Raw genomic sequence first — 21,492 nt, 5'->3', positions numbered from 1 at the left:
TCGTGGTGCTCCTTTTGATGGTACTGTTAGTTTTATTCAGCACCATAGCTGTCATATTTAAGTACTTCCTCCTCCTTGTTACGGAACATTTCACTTGTTTGAATCAAGAATGCTAACCAGCAAGTACAGCAAAACGGGCAAGAGACAATTAAAAAATATTTATTTCACTCTTGTGATCCATTAACAATACATCAAAATCCAGTACCATTTTTGACTGGCATGTACTGGACAAACTAAAATGCACATGAGAACTCTTTTATACAGAAAATCATTCACTTTATCTTCCCAGTTTACATCATGTTATATCAGCCAATATAGTTTTCTCTATATTATTTATCACCCTCAAAGACTGTTTTCTTACTGAAAGATAAAAGACTGCCAACAAAGTGAGCTTTAACTACTCATTCAGTGTAGTGCATTTGTCAATTATGACCACTCTATAATTTCTTTTAATTTTTTTTTATAATTCTGCACTATACATTGAGTTTTTTGTTTCCTTTTTGCTTGTCAGTATCCTTTAGTACAAGTGGTGGTAACTCATACCATTTAAGTAACTTATCTAGTCCAAGGTACATTTTTCAGCATCTTTTAATCCAGTTCACTTGCCAACCTTATTTTGTTAGTCAAAAAGTCGGAAACAAAACTACAAAGTAAGAATATCCAGCAGTAAGAAGATCCTATTGACTTGGTGATGAGCCTCAATATGTATTTGACGATATATGATTAAACTGACAGACAATGTATACACCATGACCTAAATAGATTACTCAAGTGAAATAAACAAAAGTAGCAGTTCCATGAACAATTTATTAATATAAACAACAGTTCCATTAACAGAAAACTACATAATCTGCAACAGACAAAGAGCACAAGACAAAATGTGTATCGCACCAGTACATTATTTCACAGTAGTTTAGAGTACGACATTAAATATATTATTACCGGTAATATTTAATGATTGAAAATATCGCGGATTCTGGTCATAATTAAACAAACACGTAATAATTACAAACCATTCCGTATATATTCAGATAAACAAACCACGGTTTATGCAAAACAGTTTTCACAGAAAATGGAAGTATTGTTTTGAAAATTCCAGTTTATTGTAAAACACTAAAGGTTTGCATATATCACTATGAACTTGCTGCTGTAGAACAGGTTTCTGTCAACCTTGCTAATCAATAAACTTGGTCTTACACTGCAGCAGAAATAAGATCAGTATATTTCTTTATTTTGCTCGCGGTACTCATGTCAACATATTTGTCACCGATGCTCACAATCATACCTCCAATTATTGCTGGGTCGACCTTCGTGTTTAGCACCAATGTCTGCCCCTGCTTTAGGTGTCCCTTGAGAGCATCTTCCAGTTCCTTCCTCGTAGCATCATCGAGAGCGCTGGCAGTCACAACTTCACAAACTACTTCTCCCCTGTAAGCTGCCATAATTGTCTTGAACGAATTAATAACAGCTTCAAGACTTTTCAGCCGGCCATTCTCTGCAAGTAACGTAACAAGATTTGCCGTCGGTGGCGAAAGCGCAAGTTTACTTGCAATTTGTTTTACTGCTTCTGTTTTTGTGTGGCGTTTCAGCGTAGGATTTTCAATGAATTCTCGGAGTTTAACATCGGTTCGAATCGTCTGCTGGAATTTCGTTAATTCTTTTTCCACTGCATCTAGCTGTTTCAACTTTGAGGCTGCTGAATAGAGAGCACTTGCGTACCTCCCCTCAAGTCCAAAAACTTGCACAGGTGGTTTTACCATCTGCTGCTGAGCAGCAGATGTTTTCATTGATCTTGCAATTATTCCAAATCTAACCGCAGCCATCCTCACTTCTTCACCAAACCAAACCAGGAAGGCCCAGAATGAATGATCCTTCACAGATGTTATGTAAATTCGATAGCCTGTTCTCGATTGTAGCAACACGAGAGCAAACGCAAAATCTCTGATATGCAAAAAAAAGTTAAATGGTTTAAAATAAAAAAAACTAAAAATTCAGCATGCTTTTACTACAAAGACTGGTAATATGAGTCTGCTTTTACTGCAAAGACTTGTAATATCATAGTCATGTAAATTTACGACGTTATTCCTACTTTCTTCAGGTGTCGTCTCTGTAATAATATATAAAGAAACATTAAAAATTATGAAAGATGTGACATTCTGTAAAATCATAATTTATTTTATTGTAAATATTTTAAACGTGTAATACAAAATTTTAATACGACTAGTTATGAAAATGACTACTATGCAGGAAATGACGTAGTGCACCGGAAGTGTTACTCGGCGAAGTTTCTCTGGTTCTCTCCATTGTAGAGCAGTATGGTAGAGATTTCGTGTTGAACGTAGTTAACGTGTGGATATAAGGTATGTTTTGTGGGGAGTGAATAGAAAGTTAGTAATTTGATCTAATTTTAACTTGATTAAGTTATGCATTATACATTAAGTGTAGTTGGCGAGCAATCAATTTAGGAACAGTTTATATCGTGTGTTAGGTACGTGTTCGCAGCCATGTGCTGCATGGAATACAGGTTTTAGTGGGAATAGTGTTGAATCTCTTACTTGTATGATCCCTAATAGCTATTATTAGAATTGTTTTCAGTGGCACTTATATATTCTAAGGTCCGTAGATGTAAAAACTTTGTTTTGTCGTGCTTACAGTACTAACGAAACTTTTTTAAAAAGTTGTGGGTTCCTAAGGTGTTGCTGCTCGTAATTATTAGAACGCTTTAGCTCTGTATTTTTAAATTCACTAAAAATATTTCCGAAGAAATTAGGTGCGTCACCACGAAACGCAATATTTAGGCCATATTTACCACATGCAATGGTTCGTGCTGCACATTCAATAGATTACATCGGGTACTTCTCTTTTGATAGATACTTTATTGTCGCTGGTAGCAATCCTGCAGAAATTGCTAAAGTAATTTTTTGTGGAGTTGCAGGTTGTATTTTTTCAGTCCATAGTAAACAAATTTATAAATTTTTGGTATTTCGGTGCCACAACTTTTTATTTGGCCTTAACATTTGTAGGCTTGGCAACTAGCAAGATAGGCTTTCAGCCTGACCTCTCACCACAGCTAAAATTTTGGGGTGTTCCAATACCACGTTTATTGATGACCCCAGTATTTGTTTTTTAAATGTATGTTACAGTTGACACACATTGCAAATTTTAACAACTTTTGACGCAGCCAATATTTTTGCTGAACATATGAAAAAGTAGTCATATTTTCTCAATATTTTGATGACTAAATTTGTTGCACAAAACTGTAGGTGCTGCAGAGTTAGTCATTTTAAAGCACATGAACTATGATTTCCAACAGAACCCACCTTTGACAAAGTTAGAAAATGTCCAAAAACTAATTTAATGTTTTCAAATATCCAAAACATCTTTTCCTCAGAAAAATATTTGTCCCTTTGATAACATTTTGGAGATGGAAAAGAATTACATGAAACAATAAATTTAGAGCATTGCACCACAGTGTTTCTAATGTTTTAACTGTAAGTTGATTAGCCAATCAACTACATAGGAGGGAATCTGTAGAAATGTGAAGATTTCAGCTGGTGGTCATTTTTGGTGGTTGTCAGTGTTACATAGCTGACAGTAGTTTGTAAAGTAGGGTTGTTGTGTTATTTTTTTTATACCTAATGGTAAGTGTGCAAAATTTTTGCAGGTAGGATCCTTGTTGAACATTTCAATAAATAGGATGATTTTTCAGATTACTTATGAACATTACATTTAAATGGATTATACCTCCTTGTGTAGCTCCTGCTTTTGCAGATGCATGAAACAATGTTAAGGTGCTTGCAGAGCTCCTCACACTGTCATGTGGATAGTGGGCTTGCTTAAAACACTTTTGACAAACGGCCAACTTACAATTAACACAAGAAAAGTTCATATCCCAAGGAATGGGGGAAACATTATCTTAATTGCTTTCTTAAATGTGTACAGGTACTGTTGTGGTCTTCTGTTTAAAGATTGATTTGCACCACATTTCAAAAACTTCTGTCTAAATTGTTTGTTTATATTTGTCCATTTCAATATTGTTACATTCCATGCTGGATTTTCCATTGTTAATTGTCCATGTTTTATGTAAACACATCTACACTACATACCAACACTTTCAGAAAAGACATCTTGACATTTAAAGCTGTATTTAGTGTTGGCAAACTTCTTTTCAGAAACACCTTTCTTGCTATTGCCCATCTCCATTTTATATCCTCTCTACTTCAGCCATCGTCAGCTATTTTGCTGCCCAAGTTTCAAAACTCTTCTGCTACTACTTTAAGGATTGCTTTTCCTAATGTAATACCCACAGCATCTCCTGATGTAGACTACTTTCAATTGTGATGATCATATCCCTTATAGACCCTGTCAATTCTGTTCAGCTATCTTTCAAAGTCCTTTGCTGTTTCTGAGAGGATTAAAATGTAATCGGCAAATGAATCTTTTATTTCTCCTTAAACTTTAATTCCTACTCCAGATTTGCTTTGCTGCTTGCTGACTGCACAGATTGAATAACATCAGCAATAGGCTACTATCCTGGCTCTTTTCAGCCACTGCTTCCCTTTTCATTCCCTTTTACTCTGAAAACTGCTGTCTGGTTCCTGCACAAGCTAGAAATTGCATTTTGCTCTTTCTTACACTTACTACCTTTAGAATTTCAAAGAGTACTTCAATCTGTGTTTGCAAAGGCATTTTGCTAAGACTACAAATGCTACATACATAGGTTTGCCTGTTTTTAACCTGCCTTCTTTAATAAGTTGTACAGTCAGTATTTCCTTGTGTGTTCCAACATTTCTCCATAATCCGAACTAATCTTCCCTGTGGCTTGCTTCTACCAGTTTTTTCCTTCTTCTCTAAAGAATTAGTGTTAGTATTTTGCAACTGTGACTTTTTAAACTTATTTTGGTAATATCCACACCTGTCAGCACTGTCTTTCTTTGGAATTATCCTCTTCTCGGAGTCTGAGGTTATTTTGCCTGTCTTATGCACATTGCACACCTGATTGTTACGGCTGGCTCACCCAAGGCTATCAGATCAGACGGAATTTTGTTTACTCCTAAGGTCTTGTTTTGAGTTAGCTTAACATAGCTACAGCTATCCAAGGATTTCTACTAGTTGTCCTTTTTTACAGATTTGATCCTCTGCTGCCATCACTATTTCACTCATTTAAGCTGTTCTTTTGTCTTCTTCTGACTACTAGTAGTAGTAGTAGTGAGTACTCAAGTAAATAACTGGTAGAGTTAAATCATTCGAGCTGCTTTCAAAAATTAATTGCTCATAGCTTCTGTTGTTTCATATTTCTGCACAAAGTTTGTCTTTCGTTTTTACAAAATAACGTAAAAGGAACAAGGTCTCTCAACATATTATTTTGCTTAACATTTGAGTATAAAGTTTAGCTGTACCATTGGATCAGCAGCACAATACATGCAGATGATTTTAGTATTATGCAGTTGTTCCTGTTGAGGTGTACATTTATTGCTTGAATGATGTATAAGTTATATATGGTGGGTTTAATGAACATGTAATTCAGTTTTGTTTAAAAGGGACCTTGCACTCTGTATTTATTGTGCAATACTGAGTAATCATATTGACGAGCTGAGAATTGTATTGATGTTTTTCACATTATATTGGTCGCTGCATAGGTTTTACAACTCAATATATTGCACTGTGTAGGAGTGGTATTGTGCAATACATTGCAGTTCCTGTTGAGACTTAGTTTGACCGTCCATATTTAGTGCTTGCTCAGTAAACTGCTGCAGAAACATCTGAAAAGTGTTGAAGAGTAGGAAAAGTAACAATGAAGCTGTTTATTTGTTCATTTTAGAAGCTTGGAAATTGACATCCAATACATGTATGAACAGTATCTTTTACATGTATGTAAGCTGTAATGAATTTCACCAGTTCATTGAAAGATTCCTAGTCCATTGTTGAAAACTTAAGATAGCCATCTGGCTATGCTGCAAATTATTTTAGCAACATGTTGTACACCGCCCATGCCACATTTTTACCCATTGCCGTGTCCTCTTGATTTTCTTTTGTGGCATGTAGTAATTCATGTAAATTCTGCAGTGTCAACACATTTGCTATGAACGCATGTTTCTTTTGTGGCATGTAGTAATTAATCTAAATTCTGCAGTGTCAACACATTTTCTATGAAGGCATATTTCTGATGCATCCCAAAATGAATGTCGGGCAAAAATATTCTGAAGTTCATGGTCTCGATTTATGTGCAATATATTGACACAGTGATTGCATAATAAATATTGAATGTGTGGGTGGCCCCTTAAACCCAATACCTATGTTCGGTTTTTGACAGAAGTACTGATTTTTTATAATTAGTTACTAAAATCTTGGTACTTCTGTAGTTTAATGTTCTTAATTTTCTCAAGAATTCATCCTTTCTCCACTTTGAATTGTTTGTTAATAAACTTGTAAAAAAACTCTTATTTACACAGAAAAAAGGGATGTTATTTGTGGTCACTGTGTTTACCAAAAAGTAATTAATATAACCCCAAGGTCTAAATCTTTGATATGGACTGACCCATTAAACAACATCTAAGCAAGGATATAGTATTCTGGATATTTTCCGGTGCCACTTGCCAGCTCTGTTAGTGGGGAGTTAGTTTGTAAGTTTGTTTATGCTGTTAGTATGCCTTCTGAATTTTGCTGCAGTTCTGTACACATAAGAGCTGTGAGAGAGTGAAATATTTCAGGGAGGACCATGCCACAGAACGAGTACATCGAACGCCATCGGCGCCTCTATGGGCGCAGGCTTGACCACGATGAGCGGGTGCGCAAGCGGGAAGCACGTGAACCTCACAAACGAGCTGAAAGAGCACGCAAGACTCGTGGCCTCAAGGCCAAAATGCTCAACCGCCAACGCCGCAATGAGAAGATCCAGACGAAGAAGAAAATTCGTGCCCACGAGTTGAAACGTACCAAAAACCGTGTTGGTGATGGGGAACCGTCAGGTGGAGCTTTGCCAGTGTATCTTCTGGATCGTGAGGTCCAACAGCGTGCCAAAGTTCTGTCCAACATGGTGAAACAGAAGCGTAAAGAGAAAGCAGGCAAATGGGATGTTCCATTACCCAAAGTTCGTGCACAGGCTGACTCTGAGGTTTTCAAAGTTCTTCGCACGGGCAAATCGCGTCGCAAAGCATGGAAACGTCTTGTTACGAAAGTGACTTTTGTGGGGGAGGGCTTCACTCGTAAACCACCTAAATTTGAAAGATTTATCAGACCCATGGCATTGCGGTTCCGTAAGGCACACGTAACACATCCAGAATTGAAGGCAACATTCTGCCTACCAATTATTGGAGTTAAGCGTAACCCAAATTCACCCATGTATACATCATTAGGTGTAATTACCAAGGGAACAGTAATAGAAGTTAATATAAGTGAACTAGGTCTTGTGACACAGGCTGGCAAGGTGGTCTGGGGAAAGTATGCACAAGTGACAAACAATCCAGAAAATGATGGTTGCATTAATGCTGTGTTGCTTGTATAATGTTTTCTGATCTTGAGCTATGTTCTAATGTTTGTCTACAATATGACTACAATGTGATGTATTTGTTTGCATAATAAAGTACAGAATTGTATAAAGCATTTGAGTGAAATAGTTCCTTTTAGAATGCACTGCCATTTACACTTACCTTATTGCACATTTCTTGAGTATTAGTAGTGATATTCTTACTTGAAACTTTTACAGAAATCAAAATGCAGATATTTGTGAAGACTTTGACGGGGAAGACTATCACCTTAGAAGTAGAAGCTTCGGATACAATCGAAAATGTTAAAGCCAAAATCCAGGATAAAGAAGGTTTGTAACATTGTAAATTAATGTCTGTGGTCAAAACCCACTGTAATGGTCATTTTTTGTGTTCGCCAACAGTGGGTATCTGAGTTGTGTAAAACTTTAGCAGCACATCAGTGAATTGTTTGCCATCATACTTCACCTTAACTTTAATTTGGCAATCATGACATTGTTTAGCATGGAATACAAGGGTTAATACTGAATGTAGGTAAAGCACATCATCTTGTGTTTAAATATTTAGTTTTGGTATACCTGATTTTAAATCTAATACAGTGAAGAAAACAGGTGAGATCCAGAAAGTTGGGTCACCTAACCACTTTTTGTTCCCTGAAGAATATTCTACTTTGTGTTTATATAGGCATTATTAGGATTCCTTTCAGAATGTGAGTTGTTGCAAGGTGTTCTCTCCTATCAATTGTTATTGATTTCAAAGCCATGTTTGTGTTGGTAGTGAACTGTTTAGTTTTGCAAAGGAATTTTTTTCCAGAAGTTGAGACATGCACATACTTAAGACATGTAATTATTGAAGCAGTAAAGTTACAACGAAAACACAAAAAATCAGTGTCACTTTCTAATTTCCAGACAAGGTAGACACACGTTGAAAAATGCTTATCACATTTCTCCAGCCTGGTGGGAACTTATAATTGGTCTTAAATAATTCCCAAGACACATTGTAATAAAATTATTTATTGATTTTCTACAAATGGACACAATCTGAAATCGCAATACTTGATGAAAATAAATTCTGAGTTAATCCATACCTGACACCCACTGCTTCAGATGTTCATGAAACTTTCTGCATGGCAGTATAATGTAAAAAAAAATTTAAAAATGTAAGTGCTGTCACAGAAGGGATGTCTTATTGGAAAAATTAAATATTCTTGGCTTACGGGAATACAGAAAATAAACTTAAGCTGCTGTGGTCCAAACAATGAGTTTTAAATATGTAAAACACTTTGATGCCTGATACAGGATTTATTTTTATCAACGCAGCACTCTGAGTATGATATTTGATGCTTATTTAACATATATCACATCATTGTTCAGATTATTCAAATCAGTTTATGTAAACTGACAACCTATATTAAGGCTCCTTCATGAAAGTACAGAGCCAAAATTTATAAGTTTAAATGAAACATTTTTACTGCACGAATAGACTTCATTTAGGGTGCCAAATTCTGCTCACACTAATGTTAATTTAAAGTGTACGTGTTCAGCAGTGAAGATCCCTTAAACTATCAATGAAACTCCTTAATTGTCTGTTTTTAATGCATTGTGACAGATTGACCTATTGACTTAATACATTGTGCCAAATGATGATTATTTAGATACACCAACAGCACATAAAATGTTTTCTTAAAGCACAAAAGTCTTCCGCCTTGAACCAAAACAGTGACAAGCCAAATCAATGACAATGCTGGTTCAGGTGGGTGGAGACATGTTATGACTTTTGACACGGCAAAGTACCACTTGTCACACACAACTGCTACAAAACCATTTTGTTGGATAAGTGCATGATCCCATGTGGGGCATTTTCATTGAATGAAAAATCAAGGAAGGCTTTACAGAAGTTAATTGTCTAATCTCCAAAGAATCACAAGAAAGTGGTTTGTATAGTGAAAATTTCTGGTGCCATATATTGTGTGGGTTGTCGAAAATATCTTATTGAGGATTTTGTGTAGAAAATCTACGTACTTTCTCGAAGAATTGAAAAACCTTTAATCAATATTAACATCACAGAAATTGTAAACATCAGAAGCAATTACTTGTGCATTATCTGCTAGTTGAAAACTAGCTCTTCTCAGTACGTTCTATATTTCCTCCCAAACCATTGCGCACAGATTTACCATGTCTAGTAGTAAAAAAGGAATGCTCGACATCAATAGAAAAATTGTCTTTGTGCGCTCAAATTTTTCGGGCTTTTTCTACTCTTATATTGAGCAGCATGTCCCTCAGTGAATAACACACTCTTCACGTGTGTGTAATGCTCTACCAGCCACTTAACCATTTCTTTCTGGACAGCATTACAAATCCATGTTCCATATCACCACTTTATAATGCAGTTGTTCACGATTACCAATTTACCTTCTTCCTTTACCACATGAACAGACGGGATGGATTGGACAGCTGCTTCTTGTCCAGTGGTAACTCTAATTTCATTCTGAATTGCAAAACTGTAGTTTTCAGCAAAGTCCATTAAGAGTAATTTTATGGAGTTAGATTTTCTATAATTTTTTCAATGATTTTGACTGATGCTTAAAAGATATAAAAGTGTGGTTTAAGTTACCAAAAAGTCTATGTAATCCACTAACAGCTGCAGACTGCTTTACCAGTTCTGCCCCCATGATCTGTGTTTATCAACTGGCTGAACTCAATTTCATGATCAGCACCTTTGGCAGCTAATTTCTGTTTTAATAATTCTGACTTTATCACAAGGACAATTATCACAGTGATTAAACATACTTGTTTTCAGAGTGTTTCTTCAATGCGTCCCACATCCGAAAGCAGTTTTACAATTTGGTGGATCACATTTTTATAGAAATTGGTGACAGTCTTTACTTCATCAGCAATAACTTCCCATTTTTTGGTTTAAGAGTTGATAAAATACTCATTTCTGTTTTCAGTTTCCTTGCTTATCAAACCACATACTTCTTAACATTGAATTCTGACATTGTTTTCTTTTGACCAAGAGGGTGGAGCCAAAGTTGAAATTTGGATTTGTCATGTACTCTTAACACTACCCATTTTCTCTCATTAACAATATCATGCCATAAAAATCTATGGCTTCCTTAACAATTTCACCCTCAAATTTTTCTTCTCTAAAGTCAGAATCTTCAATACTGCAATCTAATGCCTGGCACATTTTTTGTTCCAAAACATGCTTCACTTTTCCAGCTTTTTTGACATATGAAGCCTTGGTGTGATTTTAAATGGGGAGAACTTTTAAGGGCAAGTGTCTGTTCATGTAAAGTTTAATTTGCACTCTTAAATACTTTGACTCATTACTACTGATTTGTGAAATGTCATATCTGGGTCAACTGTTACCTTCATTTCTCACTGATTTCAGGTTTTGTAAATAAAATAGAAAGAAACTTCCACATGGGAAAAATATATTAAAAACAAAGATTCCAAGACTTACCCAGCGGGAAAGTGCCGGCAGACAGGCACATGAACAAAACACACAAACACACACACAGAATTACTAGCTTTCGCAACCGATGGTTGCTTCTTCAGGAAGGAGAGGGAAAGACGAAAGGATGTGGGTTTTAAGGGAGAGGGTAAGGAGTCATTCCAATCCCGGGAGCGGAAAGACTTCCCTTAGGGGAAAAAAGGACAGGTGTATACTCACACACACACACACACACACACACACACATATGTGCGGATGGATATGTGTGTGTGTGTGCGCGAGTGTACACCTGTCCTTTTTTTCCCCTAAGGGAAGTCTTTCCGCTCCCGGGATTGGAATGACTCCTTACCCTCTCCCTTAAAACCCACATCCTTTCATTTTTCCCTCTCCTTCCCTCTTTCCTGACGAAGCAACTGCCAGTTGCGATAGCTCGTAATTCTGTGTGTGTGTGTGTGTTTTGTTCATGTGCCTGTCTGCCGGCGCTTTCCCGCTTGGTAAGTCTTGGAATCTTTGTTTTTAATATATTGATTTCAGGTTTTTGTTCACAAATCGTAAGACTTCTTGTGCACAGTTTTTGGCCTGGTTTTACATAGATTCTCTTAGCACTTAATGTTTTAGAAGTAAACTGACTTCAGATTGTTTAACTGTTTGTGTTTTTTTGAAAGGATCACAAAGTTCTTGCAGGTTCAAAAACTTTTAAGTAATAGTATCTGTGATGTCCACATAGTAGCACTTTCTTGGGCGTGTGGAAAGTTTATATTGGATTGCATCAATATCAAAGCTTGCTGGTGTTGACTCAGCTTGGTCAAATGACAAAATGCTTTAGTAATTTTCCAACAGTGCATGAATTCACATTTTGCGTTGCAATTAACTCTGCACTAATTCACTTAAAACATACTTCATAGTAGTGGAATGACAAAGCTGCACTACAAACAGGTATGACCAATACAAGTGGAATGATTAGGCTGCTCTACAAACAGATATGACCTGTCTCACAAAAGACAGCAGCTGAGGCCAAATAGACTAATTGTAGCATTGTTTTCATGTGTGTGTGGGGGGGGGGGGTGTCTATTTTTTGGTGAAGGCCTTACTGGGTGAAAGCTTTGTGTCTTTTTGTTGTGCGTATCTGCAACTAGGCATCTCTGCTATATGGTGAGTAGCAACTTTCCTTCCATAATTTTGTTAATGTTAAGAAAAGTGTTTTTTACACTGTTGGGAGGGAGAGCTTCTGTTTCTCTCTCACACACATTCCAAATTGTCTCTATTTTGTTGTCAGAGCTGTTGATGTCAGATGTAATGCATGAACTGCTGTCTTTTGTGTGTATTTAAAACTTACAGGTAACAATAAAAAATTTGTTTACTATATAGTAAAGTTTCTTTACACACTCAGTTGATTTAGTACATTTACTGTTCAAACAAATATTTTTCTTAGAATTAATGTGAATGTTTGATCTGAAGTGCCCTCTTTGGTATGAGATTAATCAACTGACACTGGAAAATGTATCTACTGTAATGCAATATGTAGTAACTGAGATGGGACAGAAAATCTACCATGGCTTATCACTGTCTTATGAGAACATTTGCTGTTTAACAGCAAGTACTATCTAGTATCGATAAATTAGTAGATGCCTGGAACATTTCTCATTTTGTCGAAAAGTAACTTCCATCTAGTATGAGAATAGTACAGCACATACCTGATTCTGTAATTAGCATCTCATTGAACACAATCTTCGGAAAGAGGCAGAGGGCAAGGGTTTGGTTTATATTACCAGGGTGCAGCTAAACAATTTCCAGATTCTACAGTATGAATTCCGAAAGCTTCCTTTGTTGTCAACACATATGTTTAAGTGTAAACGTATAATAATGGAAATGTAGTTACTGTAGCTTTTTGGGGAGTAATTGAGACTTGGAAGCGAACATTTCAGGTGCTTGACACTCTTAAATATACTTGATAAACACTTTTAAAATAACAGATTTAGGTTGCATATAGATTATGTATTTGCTCAGTATTGGGGGACTAGCTCATCATAAATCTGCCAGAGAATATGATACACAATTATAACAACTAAAAGCCTTCTGTGTAAAGGAGCCAATGTCTTTGAAAGCTTGCCCGTTAAAATCTTAGCTGCCTGACGTGGGCTGGTAGATGAAAAGTTTAACAGTTGGACTTTATAAGCATAGATCTCTCAGGTTTTTGCCTCCATCTTACTAGCTAATACTTCTTGCTTGACTATTAGTCTTGTACTGTTATTTCGGGGAAAAAAAGGCTACACACATTTAAAATTCTGATAAAAGCTGTGACATGTTAAGTGTTCCATTTTGTGAGAGGATACTCTGTTTAGTTTTGGTGGCCTTTGCTGAATTTATTGCAAGTAAGAAAAACACTTGGTGGCACATCACTTCCCTGTAGTAAGTAGTGATAAATTGGAATTTTATCAAATAATGACCACTTTGAAATTTGTGGTCCTAGAGGCAATATGCTGGTGACAAAGTATCATACACTGTGTCAATTTATCTTTATTCTGGTATTTGCATAATACACAGTTCAGGCATTGCAAAACAAGTGTATAGGTCTTTTAGAAATATATTAATGATTTAAAGAATGCACTTGCTAATCATCAAAAATGTGGTACTTTGAAAACTAAATCTTGAATTGTGGTATCTAATCTGGCTGTTCATTTTAAATCAGGAATTCCCCCAGATCAGCAAAGACTAATATTTGCTGGCAAGCAGTTGGAAGATGGCCGAACATTGTCTGATTATAACATCCAGAAAGAATCTACTTTACACCTTGTCTTAAGGCTCCGTGGTGGTGCTAAGAAGCGAAAGAAGAAGAATTACTCAACACCCAAAAAAATTAAGCACAAGAAGAAGAAGGTTAAGCTTTCAGTCTTGAAGTTCTATAAGGTAAGTACATAAGTACGCAAGACTTCCATTCTGTAAAGCATTGGGATTGGCAATAATCACCTAAAGATCTGAACACAGGTAGAAAACTAACATGAAACAATGAATTGCTGTCTAAATTTCATTTACGGTTCTATTCATGGGTGATGGGTTTTTAGTGGGCACCTTTCATAGGTGACTATACCGGGGCTGGTAAAACATGTCATGTGACAGCTTGTGTGTAGTTTACTATACTGTGATTGCGAGGTTGCAGTAGCTCCCTCTGCACACGCTCACAACTCCGAAGTATGTATTGTAAATATAAGCTACACTCAGTGTTAATATTCAAGTACAACAAAGTATGTTTTTCTAACAATGGAGGCTGTGTTTAATAGTATATGAAACTGTGTATTGACAACACCTGAAGTAATGACAATATCTATGAAAAGTTGTTCCAAATTGTTAGTGTAATAGTTGCATGTAAAACATTCTCTCTCTCTCTCTCTCTCTCTCTCTCTCTCTCTCTCTCTCTCTCTCTCTCTCTCTCTCTCTGTCTCTGTCTCTGACAGACGAGGGGGGGGGGGGATATAAAGTCTGTGTACATTTACTCACCAATACGCAATTTTAGTCGCTGAATACCATCCAGTTAGTAAGTGGCCCTGTTCACTTGCAATTTCATCTAAAACGTATTTGGGCATCACAGGCTGTGAATATAGCAGCAGCTTTGTCATGCTCATCTCTGCAGCAATGTCTTGCCTGCAACCACTGCACCATAGTTTCTTTAGTCATTAGTGGTGGGAGTTTTATCTAAAATCATGGAATGGTACGATGTGTTGTCCATCACAAACACTGTAGAAACTATTGGTGGTCCATATCCTTATTATAGTCACCGGTTTTTCTCGATCGAAAAAAAGTCCTTAAGGCACAAAGCCGTCTGAAGATCCTGCATGAGCCACATTTAATCTGGATCCTCTTCCTGTTGGCTGATGACCTCTGCTATTCAGAGTATCATCTGTCCAGCATTTCTAAACTGATTTTCCAGCATTGACCCATGTTTCATCTAACCATATGATGGTCCTTTCCTACAATGTTGTGTAAGAAAATGGTACAAGCTGCAACAATGTGACCTTTTCCAAGTTACAGTTTTCATCCAACTATCTTTCTAAAATTGAAGTCCATACTTCTTAATACCATCTTATGTGAAATTTCCCCCCATGAGAAAAGTTATTTCTTTTAAAGAAATCAGCAATTTTGCTATTGTGAAGTATTCTTTCCCTGTATAATATCTGTATACAAATTGCACCAGATTTGAAAGTCCTTTTTTATACTTTCAAGGAGTACTTAAAAGCAGTTTTTCCCACCAGGGCTTTCTTCCACACTGTTTACTTCAGTGTCTTATAAGTCTTTGAGTAGTACCTCTTTCTTACAACTTTGACTGAGTCCTAGAGTTTTCGAGGTACGCTTTAAAACTTTATCGGTGGGAATCTACTCATGCCCATGAAGAGAAACAAATTGTTTTTCTTGCTCATAAAGTGCAGGCATCCTCCGTAGCAGTGCCAAAGCCTGACTATTTAATGGCACTCGATGGCACAGTGTACTGTTGCTTGGTGAACGACAATTTTGATGAGATTGTTTAATAAACGCAAACTGTAGTCAAGGCAATAACACAATACAAAAGCAGGCAGTTTGCACTATCAGTGTTTACACGGAAGCCAAGTTACATGGTAGCATCGACGCCGGAACCAGTTTTGTCCATGTTATTGGTTCAGAAGATGCAGCACTTAGTGTTCCTCACTTGTCAGTTATATTGCCAACTTTATGGTGCTTGGTGAGTGACCTTGAAGTTACATGTTTCAGTGGCCTGGGTGTAGTCTGGACCTGTCAAGGGCCTTGTCATTTCTTGGAGGCAACACAGTTTCATATAACAGCCTAAACAGTGTAAGTTCCTTCCTGTACATGGTGTTTGCAAAGTGACGAACTTACAGCCGTAATGGTAAAGGCAAATATACCCAATATATTAAAACTAGATAAAGTTGTTTGTTGGAGGTTAACTACCATAACTGAAAGAGTTCTGCTAATCATTGTAAAAATTCAAATGGAAAGTTGATTGATCTCTGAAATGGTCTAACTATAGAATTAAATCATTTTTAAAATAAAATAAATACATTGTGCCCAATGTATACCATGTATTTAAGCTTTCAGGCCTTTGAAGTGGTAAAACAGTAGGAGAGGAGTACAATGGACAGCTAAGCAGTGATCATCAAAGTGGTTGGGACAGTAGTGACAATCTCAAAGTGGGACTTAAGGCACTTACTAACTCCTGTTTGACCCTAGTGTATCGTAGTTCCCTTGAACAAAACTGTGTCCAGTGTCTGGATAGAATAAGTGACATCTCTTTATAAGAAAGGTAGCAAGAATTGTACCCAAAACTGCAGTCCAGTGATATAGACATGCATATGTTAACTGCCCTTAAACGTCCAGAAATATAAAATAGTGCACTCCACAAAAGTACATTCAGTGTCACATTATTAGAATCAATCAACTTGTGGAAATATGTGTTTAATAACTTTTTAGAATATTGCTGAAGTGTGTGGGACCTATACCAACTAGGACTACTAGAGCATTTTGAATCTTTACAAAAAGGGAAACAAATGGTCAAGGATTCATTTGGTTCAAGATAAGTGACTAAAATGCTGAAAAACATGAACTTGCAGACACTTGTAAAGATAGATGCAAACTATTGAATCCAGGAACATACCACTGCACCCTTCAAATTGCTCTCACAGGGATAGGAAAGGTGAGATAAGATTCGCTACAGCACGCACAGAGGTTTTGAAGCAGACACTTATGTGAATCAAATGAAGAAATTCTACGAGGTACAATGGGGGGTATGGCTGGGATAAATTGGAAAAAGAACCTGATGTTGATAGTTTGTAAGGCAGTGTTATTGGAAGACTGATAAAAATAAGAGAATGGAATACACTGAAAGACAGGCAGTTCACTAAGAGATGAAATAGTGGAAGGCATCAGTGGATCTAATAGTCAAACATAACTCAATTAGAAATCCATGACAGTATAAACTCGAAAAAGGGAATACGGGTATCCCAAAAATTTAGATTGACAGTATAATGGTTGGAGGAAAAATGCATAGCTTTAAAATCACACAGCTGTGGAAACAATAGATTCTGCCTGTGGATGCTTTTCTGGGGTCAAGTTGATGTCTGAGCTGGTTGTAAACCTTCTGTAGGTTCTGAATTTGTGTAATGGGAGCAATCGATTTATTGGGAAAATTTTTTTTAAGCAACAAGTTCTAAATATTTTTTACTTCATGATGACCAGTTTCAACACACTTAAAATCATAATCAGACCTACAAATCTGACAAATCACTTCAAAGGATAAATTCTGTAATACTGTTGTAGAACAGTTTGCCAGAAGTTGGGTAGTTTATGATAAAATAATTTACAGTCCTTTGGAAATTTGAAGTGCATACATATAATCCCATAGAAGGAACACATTCCATTCTCAATACAGCATAAGCACATAGGTTTGATGGTAATGGGATGAAAACATTAAAGACACAGTGCTACTTATATCTTATTACTGACAAACCAGTGTGCTTATACTGTATTGAGTGTGGAATGTGTCCCCACTGTTATTTTATTATATTCTACCCATCTTCGAAAATTCTTAAACAGTATTATAAAATTTGCCTTTTAACGTCATTTATCATTTAACTTTGTCGATCAAAAGATGGCAAACTTCTGTCGAAACCAGTCATCATGAAATAAGTAATACTTAGTGATCTTGACATCAAAAGAAATTTCCTTCCAATAAACTCTCACATTCTAGTGAGGACAACAGACCAGGTCTAGCTGGCCTGAGTACTTAATCACACACAGTTCATAGAAATATATGCCATGTGTGAATGAGCTTTCTCATGTTGAGAAATAGCAATATGGTACTGTCACGTGGAAAGTAATGCACGAGGATGTAGGATGGCCATGACCTTTGTGCTGTCAAGAGTTCCCTCAGTGACTACCAACAGTGACATGAAGTTATACTGCACGGCTCCCCACAGCACAATCTCCTAAACATTGTAAGAAGAGGACCTCTCTTCAGTTCGCTGTCATCCTTTGATGGCTATTTAGGATAGTACGAACAGTGATTCATCACTGAACGCAGTAGGATTACATTCTTTAGCCATCCCTGCTTCTCTATCATGGCACCACTCCAAATGCAGCAGTTTGTGTTGTGGTGTTAGCAGCAGCTTACACATGGGTTTGTAATTTCCTTATCCAGGTGCTGCTAATCTCTGACCAATTGTGTGGGATGATGTGGAATTTTGTGGGGAGTCTTGATTGTTCTCAGATGCAAGTATAAAGAGGTTATGATATGCTTAGTACACAATATGGTGAGCCTCTGTTTTGGTGGTCAGATGTTTTTGACCAGAACATTGAAGTGTATGTCTCCATAATGTCCCCATGCAGTCAAACATCACTGTCAAATTTGAATTCCCCACTAATGTGCCATGGTTTGACCAGACAGATGGATCTTGCAAACTGTTAGATGCTGATACTGCTTCTCACAGGAGTACACATAATCTCTTGTTATTAAGTTAGCATCTGCACTGTTCATGTCCCTTTATATACACTGCCAAACCACATAACACAAAATAGATTGAAAAAGGGCAAACCTATGTTCACAGCATTTGTGGATTTAAAGAAAGCTTGTTCACTGGAATACACTTAAAAATTATGTGTAGCATGTATAAAATAAAGGAAGTGAGAATATTTAAAATTTGTATAGAAACCAAACGTAATTTAGGAGTCAGGACATGAAAGGGAAGCAGTGTTATAGAAGGCAGTGGAGCCAGTAATGTGGACTATTCTGCATTGTTGTTCAGTCTGTGCAGTTAACAAGCAGTAAAGGAAACCAGGGTGAAATTTTAAGTGGTGAAGGTTGAGGGACAAGAAATAAAAACTTGAGGTTGGTTGATGCCATTGTTTAATCACACAAGGCAAGTGTAATCTTGGAAGAAAGTGGGTTATGGATAATTAGCAGTTCAGGCCAAAGGAAACTTTTGAAAAGGGTGATCAAGCAAAATGCTGAAAATGAAATGGCTCTTTCAAATAACTATGATATTAAGTCAAGGGGGAAAAAAGAAATTTATTGCACAATCTGACCAAGTGATTTGGGTGATGACACATCCTGAGGTATCAAGGAATTGTAAAAATTTGGGAGAGAAAAGCTATAGCACAGTGAGCTGGTGCTAATGGGTGTACATTACAGTAGTTGTGCAGCAATGAAGACACTTGTACCGGATAACTAATGTGAAGAGCAGCATCAAAGTCTGTTTTAACTGAAGTCAGTAGAAAGTGCTTCTCATATTTGTAATTTGCCACATGTTCAAACATGCTTCAGCTGGAACAGCTATTAAAGATATTACTATATGAATAATGATCAAGCACAGTACAGTATTAGCTGAGTGTAGATTTGTGAGAGAGTGTTTTCAGCATGATGCGTTCATTATTGCTGCCAACCTGCCATAAAACATGACTGATTATTGCCTAAATCACTGTAACTGTTTGACATAATGTTGTAGTGACATTATTATATGTGATATCATAACTGTGGCAAGAATTATCTAACCAAATGTGTTAATAATTAAAAATGTCCTTCGGTTTTCAGGTTGATGAAAATGGGAAGATTCATCGCCTCCGCCGTGAATGCCCATCAGAACAGTGTGGTGCTGGAGTATTCATGGCTGCAATGGAAGATAGGCATTACTGTGGAAAGTGTGGGCACACACTAGTGTTCAGCAAACCTGATGAAGCTTGAACATGTTGCTGTATGGTTTCTTGGCATTGTAATATTACTGACAAATAAAAAATAAGCAAATATTTTTGTTTAATTTCACTGTGAAACCATCTTAATTGTTTTTGTAGGATTGTATAATGGTGTGAAGGATGTGAGGTTGGGAGGGAGTTGGTGACAACTGCAGAGAGGAGAGTGGTGCTGAGGAGTGAGCCATGTATACCTTGCACATCACTGGTACTATATCTACAATTTGTATCCCATGGTGTGTTTGCAAATTTGTGGTGCATAGTGATTAATGGGCTTCCTTCTCAGAGAAAAAGTCTGTGATAAAATGACAGATTTAAACATGTCTTCATTGCTCAAACTATGTTGCTGGCTGCTGGAGAGTTAGCAGACTTGAGAGGGAGAAACTATGGTGTGTACTTGCATTAATTCTTGGTTGTACCTATGTTAGAGTATTGCTATAGAAATTAAACTTAAGCAGTATCTCAACAGTTATGGCAAGGGCTTGTTGATTTTAAAGTCCATGAAGAAAAATCCAATCTGGTTACAGATCACGCAAAATAGATCATTCAGTACAGTAGTTCACAACCCACACCTTTAACTTTCAAAAAGTTTGAGATGGTTTAAAGGAAATTATTATGAATGCCTCACAGTTGATGTAGCAAGCAATATTATTACACAAGGTCTTGGAGAGGGGGAGGAATGTGTGTTGTAATGAATTAGAATAATCACAACAGTGAAAATTGTGGCCATGTTGTTGATGAAAGGGGACTTCAGGTGCTGTTTTGTATTTTATTTCACATCACCAATAAGCATTTGCAGTTCATTGTAAATGAGACTTATGAAAAATTAGTTTCAGCATGCAGTTGTATGTTTAGTCATGGTCTTAATTCCAGTTGACTTAAAGGTGAAAGTGAATGTGATTGACAATATTGTGAATATCACAGTCAACGTGTTTTTGGTGATTCCACACAGTAAGTAGAAACATAGTTTACAACAGTAAATGTTGTGATGATACTTAAGAACTAATACATTTTAAGTTTTTTGGATATTGCAAAATTAAATGTCAGAATTCTTGCACAGTTTTGCCTACTTTTATTTTGCAGTGCCTTGTTCAAAATATTTGTGGGAATGACTATTCATGTTGATATGTATATGTCAATATAAGCATCATGACACGTGGATAGAGGTAGTGCAGAGTTTAGACACTGGATTCACATTCAGTGGGCGACAGTTCGAATCCTTTGCCAGCTGTGCAGATTTGGGTGTTTCTGTATATTGCTTTTGGAAAATGCCAGGATTTATTTGAAAAGGTCAAATGGATTCCTTCCACATCTGAGCTCATTATGTAATGAGTTAATTGTGACAGAACATTAAAACCAAATCTTCCTTCTTTCACCAGCACAAGAAAACTACTTAGCCAAACTGAGTGTAGATTTTTCTCTCCCACCCCCCCCCCCCCCACCCGAAGAAGGAACTATTACCATATTTACCAGACTAAGACAACCCATCCCCTTTTTAAGGGGTCCTGGAGGAAAAATTTATTTAACATATGCCACATAATCAAGATTACAAACTGTTCATGTAAGGGATCTAAGTTAACATTACACCTATTCCAAATTTATGCCATTCATGGAGTCTAAATTTTGATAATACAAAGTGAATAGTGATGAATGAGGGGCAGGCAAAGCAATGGAAACAGATTAATAATTGCTGCTTGAATAATGAAAGAAAATTAATTGGAAAGAATAATTGAAAGAAATTGGGGGCATGTATCCTGGGTGAAAATAGTAGTAATATAGAGACCTTAAATGTAAATACACGTAAGACCAATATTCATCATTTAAG

The 21,492-nt window shown here is 36.7% G+C and overlaps 2 protein-coding genes across 4 annotated transcripts; one reads left to right on the top strand and one right to left on the bottom strand.

Moving 5' to 3' along the window:
* Positions 1 to 787: 787 nt before the first annotated feature.
* On the bottom strand, positions 788 to 2,061 carry LOC126278097 (ATP synthase subunit O, mitochondrial). Its single transcript, XM_049977945.1, has one exon. The coding sequence runs from the start codon at positions 1,821 to 1,823 to the stop codon at positions 1,194 to 1,196; it is 630 nt and encodes a 209-aa protein (XP_049833902.1). The 5' UTR covers positions 1,824 to 2,061; the 3' UTR covers positions 788 to 1,193.
* Positions 2,062 to 2,254: 193 nt separating this feature from the next.
* Positions 2,255 to 19,724, top strand: LOC126278096 (ubiquitin-40S ribosomal protein S27a). Of its 3 annotated transcripts, none has more exons than XM_049977943.1 (4): positions 2,255 to 2,360; positions 7,706 to 7,816; positions 13,630 to 13,847; positions 19,513 to 19,724. In XM_049977943.1, exons 2-4 carry the CDS (start codon positions 7,714 to 7,716, stop codon positions 19,660 to 19,662), a joined length of 471 nt encoding a protein of 156 aa, XP_049833900.1. In that variant the 5' UTR covers positions 2,255 to 2,360; positions 7,706 to 7,713; the 3' UTR covers positions 19,663 to 19,724. The 3 variants fall into 3 exon arrangements, with proteins under 3 accessions (XP_049833900.1, XP_049833899.1, XP_049833901.1); XM_049977944.1 differs by having other exon boundaries at positions 2,287 to 2,360; positions 6,711 to 7,816; XM_049977942.1 differs by lacking the exons at positions 13,630 to 13,847; positions 19,513 to 19,724 and having other exon boundaries at positions 2,256 to 2,360; positions 6,711 to 7,817.
* The last annotated feature ends 1,768 nt before the right edge of the window (positions 19,725 to 21,492 follow it).

Source organism: Schistocerca gregaria, chromosome 6 (assembly GCF_023897955.1).
Source record: "Schistocerca gregaria isolate iqSchGreg1 chromosome 6, iqSchGreg1.2, whole genome shotgun sequence".
NCBI classification, from domain to species: Eukaryota; Metazoa; Arthropoda; class Insecta; order Orthoptera; family Acrididae; genus Schistocerca; species Schistocerca gregaria.
The sequence above is the reverse complement of the archived record's forward strand: the minus strand, read 5'-3'. Positions and strand labels throughout refer to the sequence as shown.

Bases quoted from the DNA above. Each gene is read 5' to 3' on its own strand.
- LOC126278097 (XM_049977945.1), bottom strand. From the start codon at position 1,823: ATGGCTGCGGTTAGATTTGGAATAATTGCAAGATCAATGAAAACATCT.
- LOC126278096 (XM_049977942.1), top strand. From the start codon at position 6,719: ATGCCACAGAACGAGTACATCGAACGCCATCGGCGCCTCTATGGGCGC.